Source organism: Perissodus microlepis, chromosome 5 (genome assembly GCF_051167445.1).
Source record: "Perissodus microlepis isolate ML-2025 ecotype Zambia chromosome 5, ASM5116744v1, whole genome shotgun sequence".
NCBI classification, from domain to species: domain Eukaryota; kingdom Metazoa; phylum Chordata; class Actinopteri; order Cichliformes; family Cichlidae; genus Perissodus; species Perissodus microlepis.
In genome coordinates, this window is record NC_140465.1 from 1,495,055 (window position 1) to 1,518,149 (window position 23,095).

The following is a 23,095-nucleotide window of genomic DNA, read 5'->3' on the forward strand; positions in this document are numbered from 1 at the left end:
ATTTAACTAATGAGTATTTCAAGCATATAAAGGCTTATTTTATAAGTATTTATAAAATTATTTTATAAGTATTTATAAAATAAGTTTTATAAATACTTATTTTCAATTAAAATATGAAATAAGTATTTATAAAACCTCTACTAACATCTAAATGCTTTTCTAAATACAAATAACATGTTATATATGAATCTATTATTTAAGAATAAAAATGTGTATTTGCAGTTATAACATATTAAGGAAGCACTTATCTTACTGGTGTTTAGGAGTGTGCCATTATTTTGATAGTTCTGAGCCTCTGGACACCTGTGGTGTCAGTGTTACCTGTTTAATGTAAATACGTTTTATTACAGTATTGTTAATCAAAGGTCGGCACACCATCTTTTTACACTGAAGTGTACGGGAACTAAATGTGTTAGATGCCACCACAAGAACAGCTTAAACATCACAAAAGTGTTGTGCAGTTTACATCACAGTGTCAGTTACACTGCTTCTTGCCACATGTAGCTCATTCTGGAAATGCCCTTATGAGTCTGGAGGGTAGTCCTCCGCTCCAGACTGACATTGTTGTCTGGATTGGAGGACTTGTTGAAACATCTTGCTGCAACTAAGGCTGGGATTGATGTAGATATAAAACCTTCTGGTTACCAACAAAAGAACCATAGCAACTGTCCAGGCATGACGACGCTTGTTGGAAGTGTGCGTTTGTGATTTCTCAGAAAACACACCCTGCAGTTAGCATTAGTCAGTGTGTCTGAGGCTATGAAGAAAAGCACACAGTGTATGTTCACCTGGCCTCAGGCTATTGTTTCTTTCTACACAGTGATGATTCAGAGGACAGCACACATAGCAGTTAACACACAGCCATGCAAACGCTGCTTAGGATGGTAACCCTACTGCACAACCCAGGCTGGTCAGCTTTAAACTGTCAGGCTACACAGAGGAGAACTGACCGAATGACTGCAAGCTGCCATGTCCATGTCCATACCCTGTCCTGGTACTTCAGTCATCATCACCCTTCACTCAAGCCTACATGTTTACAGCCAGAAATGAGAACTAAACACAAAGTAGCAGAGGCAACTGAATTAGCTTGTAGATATTTAATTAAATTAATTAAAAACCAAACTGTTGGAAAACTGAAATGCAGGTAATGGAGTCTGAACAATGATTCGTTTTAATATTTCATCCTATCAGCTCCAATAGCTGCACAAACTTTACAAACAAAGAATGCATTTGCTACTTTTAGCTTTCACCTGAAGTCAGTTTTATTTATTACTTGATAATTAATAAATATTAATTATTATTATTAATAATAATGTATAAATTAAATGAAAATGAGTAATGACTACTTTCATTGAGTGTGTGTCTGGCTCTGTGAGTGTGTGTGCTGATTCATGAGTGGAGGGAGTGGTGGTGCAGGGCGTGACTCTGACACACGCTGTGTCACACTATCCAGGTGAGAAATGGTTTTTAAGGCAGCAACACGAAGCAGTGCACAACTTTCCACAGCAGAGCTGAACTCCCCAGCACAGCAGCCAGCTGTCTTCTGTATTTGTTTGCCGACAGCTGCTCCTATTTCTTCTGGACGTTTTAACAGGAGGAACACAACATGAGAATACTTTTACTACTGGCTGGTGAGATTTCCCATTTTCACTGCTGCTTTATTGCTTTATTTCCTGTTCACTGAGTTTGTGATGTTAGTTTCAGTTTTGCACGAAACATGTTAGCATTCCTAAACACCCTGAAATAGAAAGCCTGCAGCTTTTTTATTTACTAACTAAAGAGATGGAAGTAAGCTGTAGCAGTGAACGGTTCGATGGAGATGTTCACGCTGGTGCATGACAGTCTGTCTCTGAAATATGTGATGTTAGACATGTTGGTATCTGTCATGAAATCCTGTAAGAAGATACAAACACAGCCTATAACTACTGTGTAGAGCTGCAGTACATCTTTAAGAATAACCAGGTTAATGTGGAGATGCATTTATAATTTTACCTATTCTAAGTAAACCTTAATCAAACATCAATGTGCTTCATGTACGTGGTTTCATCTGACCAGTACACAGCTTTGGGTTGTTTCGTCCCTTAGAATGACGGCCTTTGGCTTGAAAATAGACAGTACGATAGCTGCAGACCAACATCTCTGTTACTGCTTCAAAAGCAGCATGACACTCATTTAACAGTTTTATTGTAGGTTACTCTGTATTTTAGATGTATTTTGAACAGCAGTTAATAATAAAGAAGTTTTTGAGAGCCTCAGAAAGCGTAGAGTTAGGTGTGTTGTATTCATACCTGTACACATTCTGCCCTCCTCCTGACAGCCTCAGCCATACTGTCACACGCCCAAAATGACTGCTCATGGGGGGCATGCTACCCACCCACAGATGACTTGCTCCTTGGCAGGGCTCACCAACTTCAGGCTTCATCTACCTGTGGCCTCACTGGCTCAGAGGTCTTCTGTACCCCGTACCAACAGGTAAGAGCGTGCTTTCCTGTTTGGGCATTTTATCTCTGTGAGCGAATGGAAAGTTTGTGCCGCTACTTATATCACCCTTTAACAAACAAGTGAGAACTTCCAGGCATATCTCTGCAGCTAAAGGATTCTCCAGTTTAAGAGCGTTTCAGGTAAAATGTCCAAAAATTCAGCTTTAGTTTTTGATTTAGAGAAAACAAAGATCGCAAAGAAGAAGCAGCAGCTTCAATTCAACAATGTCATATGTGACATTATCGGATTGACAGAACAAAAGTGGAAACTACAAAATCACTCAAAGTGTCTCTGGCTTCCAGAAAACAGGCAAAGAGGCAGGGAACAGAAGTGTACACAAACTAAACCAGTGCAAACCAGAACTGCTGACTGATAGAAGAGGTCACAGACAGGAGGACAAATGAGATTCATGTGCAACCAGTGAGGGGAGGGAATGACAATAGCAACTGATCAAAAAACACAAAAACAGGAAGTAAAACCAAGTGAAACACACAAACTAAGAAAAAGAAAAGACAACACAGAGCGTGGGGATAAGGCAGCACAGGACACTGGCACTACAAACACAAAGATAAGAAAATATATACAAATAAACATAGAGACTTAGGATGTGTTGATGTTACTTTATCTTCATAGATCACAGTATGGGCAATGTTGGATTAGCCTCAGGGAGTTAATAACTGTCTTAGGCGTGGTCCTCTGTTCATCCATTTAAATGTATCCTTGCACTTCAGCGTTCACACAAAGACACACACATGACGATGAAAGCCTTCGGCGTCATCAGAGAAAACAAGTCCGATCTAGCCAGGAATGCCACTTTACTGCTGGAGGTGTCAAATTTTGTATCTAATGAAAAAGAGCTGCAGAAAAAGTGTCGAGGCTGAAGGTACTCGAAGTAAGCAAAACTCTGTTCACTAAAAGAAGCAAATACAGAATAATCATACAAGTCCCCAAATTTAGCCCAGTAGACCAGGTGTTATCTAATGAAGGATGAGAAAAACTATGGTTTGTGAAAAGCCCTGGCAGAGGGTGGACAGGAGGCCACGATCGTGTTCTTTGTGTAAGTCAAGGTGGAAGAGTGAAGAGGTGAGCGCAGTGTGGCATTCAAAGACAGCGTATGAGCCCAATTCGCTTCCATAACCAACCATCATAGAGGGAACGCTTCATATCCAACTCAATAATTCAGGCTCCTCATATTTGTTGCCCCAAAATACAAGAGATTAGGTAACCCTGGGCCTCTGTAAGGCTCAGCGGCACAGCCTTAGGAGGCTTCTTGTTCCAAATAACATCCTAAATAAGACTGCCTACCTCTAGAAAAAAAGCGAGAAGAAGCAAGATCAGGATGAATTTAAACACATATGAAAAGCATGGAAACACATTCATTTAGGTAGTGCTGATCCCAGAGGGAACTGAAAAGATTAGAAGACACCAACGTTCAAAGACATATTTAATTATACATATTTACAAGAGCCATCTTTGCCTCATAAACGTGCCCCCAGACAATTATAAAGCTGCCAGCAGAGTCCGAGGCTGTTTTAATGTGAATTAAGGGAATATTTCTATGAATAGGGGCAGCAACATCTTTAAATTTGCTGGAAAAGGAGGGAAGACACTTCCCAACCCCTCTTAGAGATACTGTCTATTTCTCCAAGACAGGTTTCCTGCAAATAAATGATATGTGCATGAAGTATTAACACTTACATTCCTGCTCCCATATGTCCATCTTAAGTTTGCCAGTGAACATCTAAATGATGCTGTAGTCAGATGAAACCAAACCCAAAATCTTTGCCATCAACTCAAGTTGTGCTAAGAAAAACCCACTATGTCCACAGTCAAGCATCGAGGTGGAAACATGCGTTGGGGCTGTTTTTATGCTAATGGTAGAGAACAATGTCACTGCATTGAGGGCCAGTGGATGGGGCCATGTACCCAAAAATCTTGAATGTTCAGCCAGGTCACTGGAGATGAGGTCGTGGATGAGTTCTCCAGTGACAATGACCCAAACCATCTGACCAAGGACACTAACAAGTGGCTAAGGAAGAAGAACATTATAGTTATTGTAATATAAGGACCCAGTACACTCAGCATTGCAGATTAGTGAATGTTTATTAGCACGGTGCTTTCCAGCCTTCTCCTGACTGCTTGCACTGCACTCTGTTCGCTCTCCTCCCTCTGTCCTCCCAGTGTGCTGCTTAAATAGAGAAGGCAGCATTAGAGTGCCAGCTGTGTCAGCCAGTCTCCCCTGGCACCGCCCCTGAACCCACGGTCCCATAGCCCGGCCAATCTCCAGACCTCGAGTCTATATAAAATCTTTAGAGGGAGTTGAACCTTCATTTGCCAATCAGCAGCCAAGCAGCCTCTAAAGAAAAGATTCAGAGAGGTTCTGTAAAGGGACACCATCCCTCCTGAGATGTGTTAATAAATACTGACTGCTGAAATCAGTGGTGCGAGCTGTCAGTGAGAAAATGTTCAGCTATAAACAGTACATTCACAGTTTTTCATAAACTGCACATGTCAGCACTGTAAAAAATCCCAATACTCAATATTAAATAAAATATACAGTTTGCAAACCAATGCAACTGGATGTTGTTTGTTTTTTACAAAGTCCAACATTCTTTGGATGTATGTTTGGTTCTACAGATGACTGAGAATTTAATTCAATATAGTAAATAAACTGTGTTGTGTTTTACTAAGCTTTTACTCGGGCAAAGGTTCGGTGCTAGAACTATTAGAAATTCACTGTTACCTGCTCAGTGACCCAGCTTATGTGGCACAGCAGAGAATTCAGAGGCCAGTCACTGGTCTCGAGTTCAGGGTCAGCTCAGTGGCACACTGTCCTTACATCACACATTACACTGAATCTCTTGTGGGAAAACAAAAGGTTTATTTATGTCTTTGTGTTTTTATTCTTTCAGAGGAAGATGAAATGTTGTCCATGTGACTCCAGGAACCCAAACAGTCAGCTGGCCCACACTGTCCAGGATGTCGTGTCCACCTCAGGGCCAGACAGATGGTGGCAGTCTAAGAAAGGTGGGGAATGAAAGAAAGCAATCATAAAGAAGGACTAATGCATAATGCAACTAATACACTATACTGACAAAAGTACTAATCTGCCTTCACATGCGTGTGAACTTGAGTGTTGACCCATTCTTAATAAATAGGCCAGTCAAGATCCTCTGCACCAACCTAGCTCGTTCATGTCTTTATGAGCAGTCATGATGGCAAAGGAACGGGCCATCCCGAAGTGTTCCCTCAAAGTTGGGAGCATTGCCAGATGCAGAAGCGTGATTTGTCACTCCAGAGAACACTTCCAGTGTGGCGTGCTTGACACCACTGCATCCAACACTTTCTATGGTGCTCAGTGATGTCAGGCTTGGATGCAACTGCTCAGCCATGGAAACCACTCCATTAAGCTCTCCATGCTCTCTTGAGCTAATGTGAAGGCTACGTGAAGTTTGGAGGTCTGTAGCAATTGACTCTGCAGCAATTTGGCAACCTCTGTGCACTGTACTCCTCATGATTCACTTACCCCACTCTGTGATTTTACGTGGTCTACACTGAGTGGTAATATAAGAGAAACTTTGACACAAACTCAACCACAAACAGTTGAGTGTGGAAAGGAAATTTCATGTGTGGACTTGTTCTACAAGTAGCATACATCCCGGTATCATGCTGGAATTCACTGAGCTCCTGAACGCAACCCATTAATTCACAAATGTTTGTAGAGTGATCTCCATTACTAAGGGCTTGATTGCATCTTGATTGCCACTTCCATGACCAACGTGCACCTTGTGGCCGTCGAAGTGGTTGAAACACTTGAATATCAGGTGGCTGTAGTTGGCTGTTGCTCAGGAGATACTCTACTAACTGCTCATCTACTAATCGGAGGGTTGGTGGTTCCATCCCTGGCTGCTCCAGTCTGCGTGCCAAATAAACTTGGGCAAGATACCGAGTACACCAAGCTGCTCTTTAATGCATCTATTGACAGAAACAGTTCAGAAAAGGGTTACTCCTGGTAGGCTTTAATCAGGCTCCACCAGAGCACTTTGCTCTCAGACTGCAGACTTACTCGTGGTTACCAGGTTATTTATGAATAGAATGGGAGACAGACCCCACAGCTTTCAGGCCTGTATTCTTTGGAAGCAGTGACCAGTTTCTATTTTTAAGATTAGGCTTAAACCTTTCCTTTTTTTTGTTTTCACAAAGTTAGGGTTGGATCAGGTGACCCTGAGCCCTCTGAATCTCCAGAGCATTTCTTCTTCACTCAACTCATTTCACTTACTGTGTGTTTTTAGACCACTTTGCAGTTAATCATTAGATAACAGTGTGTTCTTCTACAGTGTGTTTTTTGTCCTACCTCCTTCTGTTTAAACTCAGTCGGTCATGGCTGGTTGTTAACTCCCTTTTAACAGTTTCTTTCTGTTAAAAGGGAGTTTTTTCTTTCCACTGTTACCATGTGTTTGCTCATAGGGGGTCATCTTGGTGCTATAGAGTTAAAGTGCATTATATTTAAATTGAAAACTATGTCCCCTATTAACAAGAAATAAGGAACGTCAAGTTCAGTCATGAAGCCTATTGCAGTTGCTATTGACTGGCAGGGCCCATGATCCCTATACAGGACCCAAAACACTTCGGGGCATTCCAGTTCATACCCTGTCAAGTGCCCACCCGTCTCCACCTCTCCCCCTGGATATCCAATCACATAAGATCCACCAATATTTAGCCACACCCTATCATCCAGTAACATAGTGTACGCTGGTAAGTGCCAGGAGGATTGCCAGGATTTATACATCGGGGAAACCAAACAACCTCTGGCTGAGAGGATGGCACAACACAGAAGAGCCGCCTCGTCAGGCCAGGACTCTGCAGTCTGTTCACACCTACAGGCCAGTGGACACTCTTTCAAGGATGAGGATGTAACATCCTGGACAGGGAGGAACGCTGGTTTGAGGGCGGAGTCAAGGAGGCCATTTACGTGAAAAGGGAAAGACCATCTCTGAATGGAGGAGGGGCCTAAGGGTACATCTGTCACCATCTTACAATGCTGTGATTGCAGCCATTCCCCAACTCTCTGTGAATGGGACTCATGGTTAATGGACTGGTTATTATATGGCGTTTTTCTACTTCATCTAAACACTCAAAGCGCTTTACACAACTTGCCTCATTCACATTGTTTTTTATGCTCTTTCTGGGTAAGTATCTATCTAACATTTACATGCTCTGATGGATGCATCGGAGGGTTAAAATCTTGCCCAAGGATATTTGGCATGCAGACTGGAACAGACTGGGATCGAACCCAAACTTCCAATGGAGTAGGTGACTTGCTCTACCTCCGGAGCTAAGGGCTCTACGAATGGTACGGCATATTAATGATAATGAAACTGATCTCACAGCCCATTGTCACTCACTGGTGCTAGTTTCTGTCATTATGCAAATGTACTGTTTATAAGGGTGGGAAACCTGCAGTCAGCTCAGACTGAAGAAGTCACCTGGATGAGTTACAAAACGTTACTCGACCTGAAAACGCTACGTCCAGATGAACAGAATCAACTTTTTTGGAACTCCCTTACCTGGATGATTGAGCATAAAAGGACAAAAAGAGGTGAAAGAAGGTGGGCAGGAAGATGATTGGACTAGAGTAATGATGACAGTATTGGGACTGACAGTGTGGGAAAGCGGTAGTGATGTAAAGAACAGGAAAGCGAACAAAACTCAGGAAAGCAGGGAGACGACTGATTACAGATCTTTGTTATTGAGCTTACACATACGCTACATTACTGCTCTGCTTTCTGTTCCTGCAGAGACGAGTCCAGTTACCCTTCAGCTCAACCTTAACAACCTGTTCCAGCTTGACAATCTGGTACTCAACTTCAAGGTATGACACAGTCTGTCCTTTCGAGCTTAATGAATGTTCTATGCATCCATGTGATTTGACTTTTTGTAGAGTGTATGCTACTTTGCTTTATTTTGCTGGGTTTCTTTCTCTGCAGGGTCCTCGTCCCAGTGCCTTGGTCATAGAGAGGACACTGGACAACGGCAAAACATGGCAGCCCACCCTCTACATGGCAACAAACTGTCAAAAAGCATTTCCCAGCGTATCCACAAGAGTTCCTCTTGCTATGGACCAGACATACTGCTACACACTGCCCCCTACAGACACAAATCCATATAAAGATCACACAGTAAGGGAGAAATTGCTGTTGCTCCGGAATAATTATTTCACCTTCATTTTTGCCAAATGATGATGTTTCCTCTTCGTTTCTTTTTTATACATTTACATATAAGTACATCCTTAAATACATCATTTAGTCCTGAAACAGAACAGCAAAATTTCTGTTTCTTATTTTTATTTTTATTCATTTATATTTAAAATGCATAGATCTTATTTTTATATTTGATTCATCCTTTATAAATAGACAAATACATAGCATACCAGACTGTTTGAATCTTTCTGAGTGGGAATGGCATCAACAAAAGGTTTCTAATAAATGTAATGCAGTATTGCAACAATGTAAGATATTCTATCTGTGTACAGAATTAATATATATGCATTTCACTTCCCCAGATTGAGTACAGTCCTTTAGGTCAATACACTTACGTCGCCGCTCCCAAAAGCCAAAAGATTGAAGGTAAGTTTTATAACATCCTTAACAGTTCCATGGATCAACACGGGCCTTTGCATCCAGTTTAAGTGTGTAGTTCAGTGACTCATAACTATTTTGTCTACAGATGTGTCTGGGTTAACAGGGCTGAGGGTGAGATTCACAGAGCTGGGTGATGTGCCTCATGTGCCAGGCAGGAGTCTCAGTAGGTTTTACGCCCTGAAAGAGATGAAGGTGATGGGCAGCTGTATGTGCCATGGACATGCTAACCGATGTCTGCCACAAGGATACAGCAGTAACCTTCTGCCCAGTACTATACAGGTCTGTATGCAGGGCATTTTACCCTTTCATGGTCCCAGGTAGTCATTCGAAAGGTTTACAGTAAGCAAATAAAGTCAGGTCACTTTATTTGTTGATTCAATACAGAAGTCCTACTGTAAGCTCCTAATGGTTACTCTGTGTTATGTCAGGATGCCATTGTGGTGTATGATAGAAGCAGGTTCTTTTGCACAGTGAGGACTATATCATCAGCAACACAGCTACAAAACACACATCAACCAAAATGATTATAGTGGAAAGCCTCTAAAACAATTTTAATATTACAGAGACGTTTTTGCTTTAACTGGATGTGCGTTCCTAATTATTCACTGTGTCACTGGAAATTCATCCATCCATCCACTTCCTCGACCAGCTATCCAGCTCAGGGAAAACCTGACATCCATCAGCACGTCTGCAGGGAAAATAAAAAAATGTTTCGATGACGCCACACTTTTGGAGACCTTATTTCCTTCTTGTGGTTTTCCTTGGTGTGGTTTTTCATATGTTATGTGGAGATTGTTTCCCCCGTGGACACACTGACGGATGTGAGGATTCCTGATCGTACTTTGGCTTGTGGTGATGTGTGCATGTAGTGATCATTTAAGTATTTGGGTGTGCTTGTGAAAATAGACTTTTATCGCCGATTATCGACCATCAGCTTATTCCTAGCGTGACGACATAGTGTTGGTCCAGTTTGTTGATCTGCTCATTGATCTTGGCAGGTGAACGCACAGTGTGACTGCCAGCATAACACAGCAGGTGTGAACTGTGAGCGCTGTGCTGATCTCTACAATGATTTGCCCTGGAGACCTGCAGAGGAAGGCAACACTCATGCCTGCAAACGTAGGACCTGCTACAGACTCTTTAATCCAAACTCTGTGTGTGTGTGTGTGTGTGTGTGTGTGTGTGTGTGTGTGTGTGTGTGTGTGTGTGTGTGTGTTTAAATTTTGTGTGACATAAATTATTTCAAAGGATCAAAATATCCAAGTTCCCGTCAGGGGAGCAGAGGTCTAAACAGAGAAACCTAGAGCTCTTTCTCCCTGGCCACCTCCTCCCGCTCGATGGAATCTCTCTTGTAATCTCTCTTGTAATCTCTCTTGTAATCTCTCTTGTAATCTCTCTTGTAATCTCTAGCTGTAATCATTTGTGAGATGTATTTAAAGGTAAATAATAAGAATATGTGCATACTGGCTCACCATAGACCAAAGCCCAGCTTATGAAAAAGTATAGATAAAGTTATTAATCCCTAAATTTCTTCATTTTAATTATCTGGGTATGTTATGTTTTGTCTTGTCCTCAGGTTGTGAGTGTAACAACCACGCACAGCGCTGCCGGTTTGACTGGGCGGTGTATGAGGCCAGTGGACAGAGGAGTGGAGGTGTGTGTGAAAATTGTATGCACCACACCACAGGGCCAAAGTGTGACCAGTGCGCTCCAGGATACCAGCCAAACCCCCGCAGTCGAATGGATCGTCCTGATGCCTGCATACGTAAGTGAAATCCCTCCTAACATTTCTGTGTACCACGTTTCTGACTGCAGGTCACACTGAACGTTTGTGGATAAACCGTGTTGATGTATTTGGCGCCAGGCTGTATCTGCAGTGCCGAGGGGACAGTGAACGGCGGCCGGTGTGATGACAGCACAGGATCCTGTCAATGCAAAGTGAATGTAGAGGGTCCCCGCTGTGACCGCTGCAAGACAGGATACTACGGTCTGAGCTCCCCCAACCCTCTGGGCTGCACTAGTGAGTCACCTAACACCTACACATTGAAGCTTAGCTTGGTACTGCACCTCAGTAGGGGTGGCTGTAGCTCAGGTGGTAGAGCAGGTCATCCACTGATCGGAAGGTTGGTGGTTCGATTCCTGGCTTCCCCTAGTCTACATGCCAAATATCCTTGGGCAAGATACTAACCCCAAATTGCTCTCCGATGCATCCATCGGAGTATGAATGTGTGTGAATGTTACCTATGAAGCACTTAGAAAGATGTGCTTGTGTGAATGGGTGAATGCACAAGTTGTGTAAAGCGCTTTGAGTGCTCAGATGAGTAGAAAAGCGCTATATAAGAACCAGTCCATTTACCACTCAGTAAACATGGAACTCTTTTCTTTTATTGTTATACTTTTACTGAAACTAATTAAAAGCCTGTAAACTATATTAACTTTCACTGATGTTCATATAGTACTTCATATCAATACTGTAAGAATACAGATGTTAATATTAGTATCATTTAATTTAATGTTTGAAGCATGCAGATCTCCATCAGACTCTGCTCTTTTCTAGAGTGTTCCTGTTCTCCACACGGCTCCCTTTCAGACGTCTGTGATCTTTCGACTGGCCAGTGTCTCTGTCATCCCCACTTCCACGGCATTACCTGCAACGTGTGTGTGAAAGGCTACTGGAAGCTAAACATGTCAGAAACCTGCAAACCCTGCGGCTGTGATGCCACCAGGTCAACCACTGATTCCTGTGATCAGGTATGACGCAAAGGCCTTTCGGTGAGATCCATCAGCTGCTGTAATGCTGTAGCCTAAGACATAAAATGTGTGTATCCAGCTCTTTCCATCCAGAGCAGTCAAAAGTGTGTTTGTTTTTAAAGCATTTACAATATAGTTATTGATTGAATTAAAGATTCATTAAATGGTAAATGGCCTGTATTTGTATAGCGCTTTACTCAGTCCCTAAGGACCCCAAAGCGCTTTACACTACATTCAGCCAACCACCCAGTCACACACACATTCACACACTGGTGATGGCAGCTACATTGTAGCCACAGCTGCCCTGGGGCGCACTGACAGAGGCGAAAGGTAAATCTATTAATGACCCTCAAATGTCGTCTACAACTGTTTGTTTATGTAGCTAAAAACTGAATTTTCCCAGTCCTGGATGACCGAGAGCCTACAAAGACTAACAATATTATGTTTATCTTCACTCCTGAAAATTACAGTTGAAAAGTTGTTTACACCTGGTGTGACTTAGAAAGTACTGGTGTTGGTATGAGATGTGATTGTAGCGAGGGTGCAAATATTCTGTCTTTGTATCATCATCACAGATTATATCGAGTTCATTTGTCTTCTCTGGAAAATAATGAAATGATCTTGTTTTTGTTCAGCTGACTGGTCAGTGTCAGTGCAGATCAGGCTTTGGAGGCCGAACATGTACAGAATGCCCTGATAACACATATGGAGACCCTCTGAAAGGCTGCCAGCGTAAGTCCACCACTCGTTTGGGAGTTTTCTTTCAGTTCAGTATCATTTAGTGCCAGATCACAACAAGGGTAATGGTAAAATATTGTAAGGTAGAGAGAAAACTCTAATCCATGCTTCCCAGCATGGATTAGAGATCATTTATGATTCACTGCTGAATTTCAAAGTGTGTTCACTTACAAAGATGTGAACAGCCCGTCATTTTTATGGTAGTTGTTGACTTTCAATGATTTCTTTGAACTGTTCTTTTTCCAAGATGAAATGATTGCACATCTTTAATAACTTTAAAAAATAAGTTCGTTCTTAGATCCATGTATGGTCAAAATGATACAAACAGGCTGATAGAAATATTTACATACATTCACTCGTATCTTTTAATATGTGGTGCTGATAGTGTTTTAACTTGACAAGGCAGGACTTTGGTTAGTGATCATGAGCTGACCAAGAACAAGAGGAAAGTCTCAGGAATTCATTGAAGACATAATAAGGAGAGTTATAGATCTGCACAACTTGGGGAGGTCTGCTGGACTTATTTCAAAACAACTGCAGATTACATGAGGGGAAATTAAGATGTTCAGTAATAATCCAGGAACCAACAAGCCTCAAGCCTGCTGCGAACTGGAAGCTGCTGGTACATCACTGTCCACAGCAAAGCCACTGAAGTTCTCACGGAAGATGGACTCAAGTTTAACTGGCATTCGTAGCTGCCCACATGGTTCAGCCAAATGCCTTCTGGAGATAAGTTTTTTGGTCAAATGAGACAAAGATTGAGCTTGTGACTGGTTACAATGACATATGTTTGGAGGGGTGAGACGCTCAAACCAAAGAACACTGAACCAACTGTAATCATACTCTGGGGCTACTTCACTGCCAGTGGTATTGTTAGATTGTACAAAGTAGATAAAAGTCTAAAAGTTATTCAAATTCACCTCAAATCAATAGAATGGTTGAATCTTGGACACGACTTGGTGTTACAGCAGGACAATGAAACACAATCAATCCACCCGAGAAAAAAGAAGAGTTCAAAGAAATCATTAAAAGCCCAAATTTAAAAAGAATTTGATGTAAGCCCTCTGAGCATGGCTGAATGTCTACAACATTTCCATTTTGAAAAACGCTTTGTAACTGATCTGTATGACCATCCTCTGTCTTAGCCTGTGACTGTGACGCCAATGGAACCCTCCCAGGAGTTTGTGACAAGCAGTCGGGAGTCTGTTTATGCCGACCGGGCGTCTCTGGAGCTCGCTGCGACTCCTGCAGTCGTGACCGCTGCGACTCCTTCCCTGACTGTGAGATGTGTCCCTCCTGCTTCTTCAGCCTAAACGCTCAGCGAAAGGATGTCAGCTTGGTCCTGTCGAAACTTGCTTCCAGATTATCGTCTCTGTCTGGAGGCGGCGCTGACTTTGGGCCCCGCATCAGTTACCTGGAGGCCACTTTGAAACCCATCCAGGACTCCATGTCCTTCTCACCCATCACTGATACACGTGATGTTCTTTCTAAGCTGAAGAAGCTCAGGTGGGAAACTGCTGAAGAACTTAATTCTAGGTTTAACAAATATGAATCACCCTTAAATTCAATCACCTTACACTGTTTTTTCATTGTTAATATCATCTCCAGGTACCAGGTTGATAATGACCTTTCACCCCTGACAAAAACTCCTGGTCTGGACTCTGAGCTGGACAAACTGCAGGACCTGCTGGTGTACAATGCCAGTCCCAACATAGGTCAGAAAAGACTAAGCATTCGCTGCAATTCTACAGATGTGACTGATGACTATTTTTGTATCACAACAGACTTTTCCTGTCTTTGCAGGGGCATTTAACACCATCAGCTACGCCTACAATAACTCGACAGATGCCACCAAAAAAGTTGAGACCGGGAAAAATACCATAAAGGAATCAACTGTTGTCCGAGAAAAAACTGAGGACATTCAGAGCAAAGTACAGTCGGCCAACACCAGAGATCTGGATAAACTGAACAACAGCATGGCCTCCCAACCCAACCTCACTCCTGTTGCCAAACAAGTAACTAGCAGGACTGATCTTGCTTTATGTTTCAGAAAAAAAACTTCTTCATCTACTGTTTAGCTGACTTGCAGCATATGAGTAAAACTGAAAGATCATTATCTTAAATAAGCATCCATATGCATATGTGTCATATTTCTCAGTGTGAGCATGATCCAGGCCATTAATCATAATCTTTCTTGTTTGTCCTGAGATGGAGTGCATGGAAAGTTCATTTTCTGTCATTCAGACTAGTAATCGTCATTGCCCTCCACCTCTAACTCTGTTTTTCAGGTGTGTGGCAGTGTTCACTCCGAGTCCTGCACACCTCTCCAGTGTGAAATTGGAGATTTGTGCACACCAGGGGGAGACGCACCCTGTGAAAAGGGGGGAAAGTGTGTGGGCGCTCTGCCTCTGAGCAAGAAGGCAGACGCTGATGCCAATGATGTGAGGGAAGGACTCGACAAACTCTCTGGGAGGATCACTGATGCTGCAGAGAAGGTAGACACTTATAGCTACATACAAATAATGAGTTTTGTTATTCACACAAGTCATTCTTAATCTGTTTACACATCTCAAGTAGTTATTCAATGTCAATGTGTGCACAGCTGCAGAAAACACAGGAGATAACCAATCAGGTGAGGCAGTCTACAGAGAAGCTGTCCAGTAAGCTGCAGCAGGCCAGAGATAAACTCGAAGACGACCTAAATGAGACACGCAGCGTTGTGAAAGAGCTCAAAGACTTCCTGTCAGGTACGACTGTTTTAGGATTGTTGGATGAGTGGAACCACTTTGAGATGGAGGGTGAAACTTCTTTGGGTGTAACAGAAGGTGATGCTGAGATCAGTCACCCTTTAAACACCACCACAGTGTAAACTCCAGCTCCAGTACTAAACTCTAGCTTTTCCTATTTTGGTGACCAGACCCATCCGCTAACCTGACCCATGTCCAGGAGGTGAGCGACTGGATCCTGAATGCCAAGCTGCCCCCCAGATTGGCAGGGCTTAAAGGGAAGCTGCAGGAGCTGAAGGATCTGACAGCCAATCTACCAGACAGCACAGCGGTGCTGAAGGAAGCTGAGCCACAGTTAGATGCAGCCAAGAAACTGCTACAGGATGCACAGGATGCCAGGTTGATGCTCGCACTTCACTGTCAAACTGTTGAATGAGATGCTCCGTTTTTTAAAGAATTATCAGCTTTGCTCCCACTGTTTGTACAGACCAAGCTAGAGACCGAACACATGCTTGTACAGCTATACCACGTGAATTTCCCTAATGCAGAACTAACAAAGTCTATGTCTTCATGAATATGAGTATTAGTGTCTTACATTTAATCAGAGATTAGTTTTTCCAGACTGTTTTAATCCAGTCCTTATTTTTTGTCGTTTTTACCCATCAGTCCTTCAAACTAATGGTTTCTGTGGTTGCAGGGACACAGCACTGGGTGTGAAGGCTGATGTTGATGGGCTGCTGGCAGGCTTCACCTCAGTGAGCCCTTCCCTTGCTGAGCTGGAACACAAATTGCAAGACAAAGTGAATGTCATAGAGACCTTGAATAACAACCTTACTAAGGTAGAAAGCGTAGATGAAACAATGGTCTATTTATTACAATAAAAACTGCTTATAGGCTGAGTTTGGATGGGTTTTCTTCATACAGGCCAAAGACCAGCTGGTGCCAGTAGAGAAGGCTCTGGACGATGTAGCAACACTGATAAAGCCAATGAAACCCCAGCTGGAAAAGCTGAGAGACCTGCTGCAGGATGGAGGTCAGCAGGCTGAAGATGCACGGGAAAATGCAGAAAAAGCTGATAAAGAAGCAGCTGCTGGAAATCAGGTAAAAGATCTGCTGTAGCTGCTTTAGACTGACAGACGAGCATTGACTTTAATAAGGAAGAGAGAACAAGAACCCAGTGTAAGCTTCTATTTGCATTTATCAGTCATCTGTAAACGTGAATATAAATGAATATAATGAGTGTCCGCACACTTGAAAGCTCATAGTGTGTTTTTGCAGTGCAGCCAGCTGTAAATGTGCTGAGTTGCAGACTGGTTCTGGGCTTTGTGGGTCGTTGTTCTTCATGCTGCTGAATAAAGTCGTGGATATCTTCGGTAACAGATTGTCGCTAACATGTAATGAAAATGCTTTCTTGTCAGTATTTGTTTATATTTTTAAAATTACAAATTTAAATAAAAGTGAAGAATTCACATTTCAGGTAGGCCAAATTAAACTGTAGCTAGGTTTATTTAGCTCCTATTTACACTATATTGGCAAAAGTATTTCCTCACCCATCCAGGTCATTGAATTCAGGTCTTCCAATTACTTCTACTTCTGTGTATATAATGAAGCATCACATATGCAGACTGCTTCTACCAACATTTCTGAAGGAATGGGTCGCTTTAAGAGGCTGAGTGAATTCCAGCGTGTTACTGGATGTCACCTGTGCAACCAGTCCAGATGTGAAATTTCCTCACTGCTAAATATTCCAAATGTTAGTGGTATTTAAAAAACGGAAGCGACTGACAGGAACTCAACCATGAAGTGGTAGGCCATGTACAATCACAGAGTGAGGTCAGCAGAGGCTGAAGCACATAGTTCATCACTACAGGACTCCAAACTTCATGTGACCGTGAGATTAGCTCATGAACAGTCCACAGAGTTTCACAGACTGGGTTTCTATGGCTGAGCAACTGCAGCCTAGACTGACATCACCCAGCACAATGCAAAGCGTTGGATGCAGTGGTGTCAAGCACGAGGCTAAAAGGCTCTAAAGCAGGGTTTGGTGACTGCCAGAGGAATTCTGTGCCAAGTGTAAAGTTTGGGGGAATTATTGTGTACCATTATTTTTCAGGAGTTGTGTTCTCCCCTTAATTCTAGTGGAAGGACTTCTTCCTGCTTCAGCATGCCAATGCATTTCGGACTATTTTGTGAGAACACTTGGGAGATGGTCTGTGCACCAGAGCTCAAAGCAAGGTCCATAAACACAAGCATGAGTGAGTTTGGTGCAGAATGAGTAAAACTCACACTATGAGTTTTCTTGTGCAACTTCAGTGTTTGACCTCACTACAGGGAGTGCAGAATTATTAGGCAAGTTGTATTTTTGAGGAATAATGTTATTATTGAACAACAACCATGTTCTCAATGAACCCAAAAAACTCATTAATATCAAAGCTGAATGTTTCTGGAAGTAGTTTTCAGTTTGTTTTTAGTTTTAGCTATTTTAGGGGGATATCTGTGTGTGCAGGTGACTATTACTGTGCATAATTATTAGGCAACTTAACAAAAAACAAATATATACCCATTTCAATGATTTATTTTTACCAGTGAAACCAATATAACATCTCCACATTCACAAATATACATTTCTGACATTCAAAAACAAAACAAAAACAAATCAGCGACCAATATAGCCACCTTTCTTTGCAAGGACACTCAAAAGCCTGCCATCCATGGATTCTGTCAGTGTTTTGATCTGTTCACCATCAACATTGCGTGCAGCAGCAACCACAGCCTCCCAGACACTGTTCAGAGAGGTGTACTGTTTTCCCTCCTTGTAAATCTCACATTTGATGATGGACCACAGGTTCTCAATGGGGTTCAGATCAGGTGAACAAGGAGGCCATGTCATTAGTTTTTCTTCTTTTATACCCTTTCTTGCCAGCCACGCTGTGGAGTACTTGGACGCGTGTGATGGAGCATTGTCCTGCATGAAAATCATGTTTTTCTTGAAGGATGCAGACTTCTTCCTGTACCACTGCTTGAAGAAGGTGTCTTCCAGAAACTGGCAGTAGGACTGGGAGTTGAGCTTGACTCCATCCTCAACCCGAAAAGGCCCCACAAGCTCATCTTTGATGATACCAGCCCAAACCAGTACTCCACCTCCACCTTGCTGGCGTCTGAGTCGGACTGGAGCTCTCTGCCCTTTACCAATCCAGCCACGGGCCCATCCATCTGGCCCATCAAGACTCACTCTCATTTCATCAGTCCATAAAACCTTAGAAAAATCAGTCTTGAGATATTTCTTGGCCCAGTCTTGACGTTTCAGCTTGTGTGTCTTGTTCAGTGGTGGTCGTCTTTCAGCCTTTCTTACCTTGGCCATGTCTCTGAGTATTGCACACCTTGTGCTTTTGGGCACTCCAGTGATGTTGCAGCTCTGAAATATGGCCAAACTGGTGGCAAGTGGCATCTTGGCAGCTGCACGCTTGACTTTTCTCAGTTCATGGGCAGTTATTTTGCGCCTTGGTTTTTCCACACGCTTCTTGCGACCCTGTTGACTATTTTGAATGAAACGCTTGATTGTTCAATGATCACGCTTCAGAAGCTTTGCAATTTTGAGACTGCTGCATCCCTCTGCAAGATATCTCACTATTTTTGACTTTTCTGAGCCTGTCAAGTCCTTCTTTTGACCCATTTTGCCAAAGGAAAGGACGTTGCCTAATAATTATGCACACCTGATATACGGTGTTGATGTCATTAGACCACACCCCTTCTCATTACAGAGATGCACATCACCTAATATGCTTAATTGGTAGTAGGGTTTCAAGCCTATACAGCTTGGAGTAAGACAACATGCATGCAGAGGATGGTGTGGACAAAATACTCATTTGCCTAATAATTCTGCACTCCCTGTAATGTGCTTCTGGAAGAATGGTCAACATTCCCATAAACACACTCCTGAACCTTGTGGAAAGTCTTCCTATAAGACTTGAAGCAAAGGTTTGGCAACATCATATTAAACGCTATGGATTAAGAATAAGAAGGCCACAACTGAGTGCCATATTATGTGTGTACTTGTAGAACCTGTTGACTTTGGAGAAGCACCTTGACCATCTTAAAGAGAAAGATGTTCCCAGGACAGATGGTGAGACGGATCGACTGAACAAACTGCAGCAGGATGCTGGAGCTCTGGCTAACATAACCAAAAACATGCTGCAGGCTCTAGACGGTAATTAAACCAACATTTCCACTAAAAGAAAAAAAATTCACTCAATGCATCTTCAGTTCATTGGGGAAAGTAGGACATTTAGTCATAAAGCATAAAGTGTTGATTGTGAGGTTAGTAAGTAGCTACTTGACTAGCATGTAAAAGTAGGTGATTTTGGGAGCATGAAAGTTTTCATATCAACAGTTCAGTTTGAATTTTTACAGGTAACTTTGTTGTTGCGTGCTCCTACCATGAGCTTACCCCCGCTGACTTGGTGGTCTAATATTTTGCTTCTGTGGACATTCTGTGTGGCGCTCTCTAATGACTAAATATATCAGAAATACAGTTCTACGGTCCTGACACAGACAGTGTGTCCCACTCCCTGTAATGCTCCTTGTGTTTGTTTTCTTCTAGGAAAAGCCGACTCCATCCAAAGACTGCAGGACGAGATAGTTCAGAAATCAACAAAGCTTGAACAGCTCGATGTCGAACTTAAAAAACTTCTGACACAACTCCGTAAAAAAGCTGACGATCTCAGTACCTGCCAGGGCTGAGTTCACATGTAGCAGTGCAGTTAGTATGTAACTGTAATATAACACTGTCTGAGGAATTACAACCATTTTTATACATACTCTCTATTTTAAAGACTCAAAAGTAATTGGACAGTTGACTGACAGGCAGTTTCATGGCTGCACGCGACATGTTGCTCATTAAAAAGCTGAAAGATTTGATCCCAAATGATAAATTTATATTTAGTGGCTGTTCACAAGAACTATGAGCTCCGAGATAAGTAAGTAGAGGCTGTCATTAAAAATCAAAATAAATCAGACAGACAGATTAGAAACAATAAAACTAGCTCACAAATTTAAAATTTTGTGAGTTTACGTTTTAGACAATGTAATTCCTGCACAGGTGAATAACAGCATGAAAGACTTTGATTATCTGAAATACCCTGTGGTGGTGTACAGACGCAGTATTCATAGGTATAAGTATGAATATGCAGTATAACAACTCTCACTGTACCTTCTACTGCTGTTTCTGATGTCGTCGTGCTTAGAGACCAAATTTACTTCAGCATGTACAGGTTACTCAGACCTGCGCTGTACCAGCTGCCTTTGAATGAGAAACATTCGACAAGCTTTAATGAAAATGAATTTCAGCATCATGAACACCAAAGCTGATGTTTTTGGTCCTATTTGAATGTAACCTTACCCTGTATTTGTGCCAGTCACATCTCTCATGGTTTCTAGAGTCATATTGCTGCCTGTATATTTATCACTAATCTGCAATCTGTTTCAACAAAGTTTCATGTTCACAGCAACACTGCATTTTTCCAAAGTGGATAAAGGCTGAATGTTCCCTTCTTTACTGATTTGAATCTGTTGTTCATGCATAACAAACAGGAACACAACAGGTTTAGTGAGAAAATGGTTGTTTGCTTGTTTTAAATGGCTGTATTTAATTGTTTCTATAATTTAAAAAACTGTATTTCACTACATTTGTGGAATAAAATCTATTCTTTATATCAACTTGTGTCATTTGATGAGTTCAGTTTTTTTTAACAAGAGCAGTTGGGAAACATCAGAATAACGTGTACGACATGTACGTGTAACATTGTAGTGACAAATAAAGGCTCACCATCATCAGTACTGCAGTATCAGTGAATTCAACTCAAAATGTAATTTAAGCTCATTAAAAAATGCCATCCATCGTAACATCGTAACAAAATCATTAACATAATACAGAATGGAAGAGAAAAAAGTGAGCTGAGTTCAGGTGAAGGAATCTTTTCCTCAACTTTGGCTGACTTCCCCCGTGAGCCACAAACCCATGCAGCTATTGGTCTTGTGTTCCAGCGGGGTTTTGTACTTTAATAAACCCAACATAAATTGGTCCTTCGATTGCCGGATTCCAAAATCTACATTCACCGAGGAGGAGAACGATGCGCCGAAGTCTGACGTCAGCCAGGACTCATAGGCACACCTGCAGAAAAGACCTGGAACGTAAATTCATGGCCAGTCCAGTGATATAGCGTCTGTTTTCTTCTCCTCGATGAATGCTGATTGACGGGATCCGAGGCCCATACTGCGCACAAAACAACACCAAGTAAGTTGAAAGAGGGCGACTCTATAACCGTGTGACTGTGTTGTTTTTGTTTCACCGCTGTGTGGGATGACAAACAGAAGTCTTTACTGCTGTGTGGGACAAAGCCACAGTCTGGGACTGTGTGGAGCCCAGTGTCACGTGTAGGGGCTCGTCGCCGCTGTGTTGGGGGAAGTACAAAGCCGCTTAGTGGGACGATGTACAGAGTGTTTTCGCCGCTTTGTGGGGACGAGGTACAGGCTGCTTTTTGGGGTACTGTATGGAGTAAATTCTCCGCCGCTTTGTGGGACGTTGAGAAGTCCGCGGCGTTGAACTGTGTGTTTGACAATAGGCCTATTTTGTGTTATTGTGTGTGTGCGTTCGTGTGAGTGAGTGAGACGGGAAGTTTATGCAGAACTTTGCTCGCGGCAGCACAAAGTATTTAGAATGTTGGTGAAAAATTGAGTAAAAGAGAATAATAAATACCAAAGTAGAGATCATAGAAACCTGATTGTATTATTAGCCTAAAAAAAAGTAGGACTTAAAGTTGAAAAGGTTTAGAAATAGACCCGACCGAATTGAAAAAGTCTAAATGCAAGAAGCATAAAGTAAAATAAACAAAAGGCTGAATTAAACTAGAGCTTAACTGTAATGTATTCAAACTGATAATAGCAAGAATATCAACTGTAAACTGGTATTAATAATGAAACATAGCTGGGATGAAAACCATGCTTAGAATGACTAGAGTGTAACAAAGTAAATGATTAATATTTCATATTAAATGAAATAGAGAGATGTATAATAAAATATAAATATATAAATTATAATATCAATTTTCACTGTTATGCCGATGACACCCAGCTCTACCTTTCTTCTAAACCCAATTCATCCCTCCCACCTTCCTCCCTCTCAAACTGTCTTATTGAGATTAGATCCTGGTTCTCCTCCAATTTTCTCAAACTTAACAGTAATAAAACAGAAGTTTTACTTGTTGGTACACCATCTATCTTATCCAAATCCCACAGTTTTCCATTAACATTGAACGTTCTCCCACCCTTCCCTCCCCTCAGGTTAAGAGTTTGGGTGTCATACTTGATAATACTCTTTCATTCCAGTCTCACATTAATTACATAACCCGGTCTGCTTACTTCCACTTACGTAATATTAACCGACTCCGTCCCTTCCTTCCTCCCCATGCTGCTGCCGTCCTTGTCCATAGTCTTATTACGTCCCGTATTGATTACTGCAATTCCCTCTTATTTGGTCTCCCTAAAAGGTCCCTTCATAAACTCCAACTTCTTCAAAACTCTGCAGCTCGGGTCATAACTTGCACTCCGTCAAGAGCTCATATTACCCCAGTTCTTCAGCAGCTTCACTGGTTGCCCGTAGAAGCCAGGATAAATTTTAAAATCTTACTTCTTACATACAAGTGTGTCCATAAATCTGCTCCTGCATATTTGTGTGACCTGCTCCATATCACCACTGTTTCC

At 42.0% G+C, this 23,095-nt stretch overlaps 1 protein-coding gene across 1 annotated transcript; it reads left to right on the top strand.

The window, feature by feature from the left end:
* The first annotated feature begins 1,474 nt into the window (after positions 1–1,474).
* On the top strand, positions 1,475–21,167 carry lamb3 (laminin subunit beta 3). The gene is made up of 22 exons (XM_084927317.1): positions 1,475–1,631; positions 2,318–2,472; positions 5,394–5,508; positions 8,280–8,353; positions 8,469–8,660; positions 9,044–9,107; positions 9,208–9,401; positions 10,121–10,241; positions 10,699–10,887; positions 10,987–11,142; positions 11,680–11,873; positions 12,509–12,605; positions 13,757–14,117; positions 14,220–14,326; positions 14,415–14,626; positions 14,900–15,106; positions 15,214–15,358; positions 15,529–15,736; positions 16,035–16,176; positions 16,262–16,438; positions 19,397–19,544; positions 19,938–21,167. The coding sequence occupies exons 1-22, from the start codon at positions 1,607–1,609 to the stop codon at positions 20,075–20,077; spliced, it is 3,423 nt and encodes a 1,140-aa protein (XP_084783443.1). The 5' UTR covers positions 1,475–1,606; the 3' UTR covers positions 20,078–21,167.
* Positions 21,168–23,095: the final 1,928 nt, after the last annotated feature.

Bases quoted from the DNA above. Each gene is read 5' to 3' on its own strand.
- lamb3 (XM_084927317.1), top strand. From the start codon at position 1,607: ATGAGAATACTTTTACTACTGGCTG. The intron at 2,473-5,393 runs GTAAGAGCGTGC...TTATTCTTTCAG, and splicing joins TCTGTACCCCGTACCAACAG to AGGAAGATGAAATGTTGTCC. The intron at 10,888-10,986 runs GTAAGTGAAATC...ATTTGGCGCCAG, and splicing joins TCGTCCTGATGCCTGCATAC to GCTGTATCTGCAGTGCCGAG.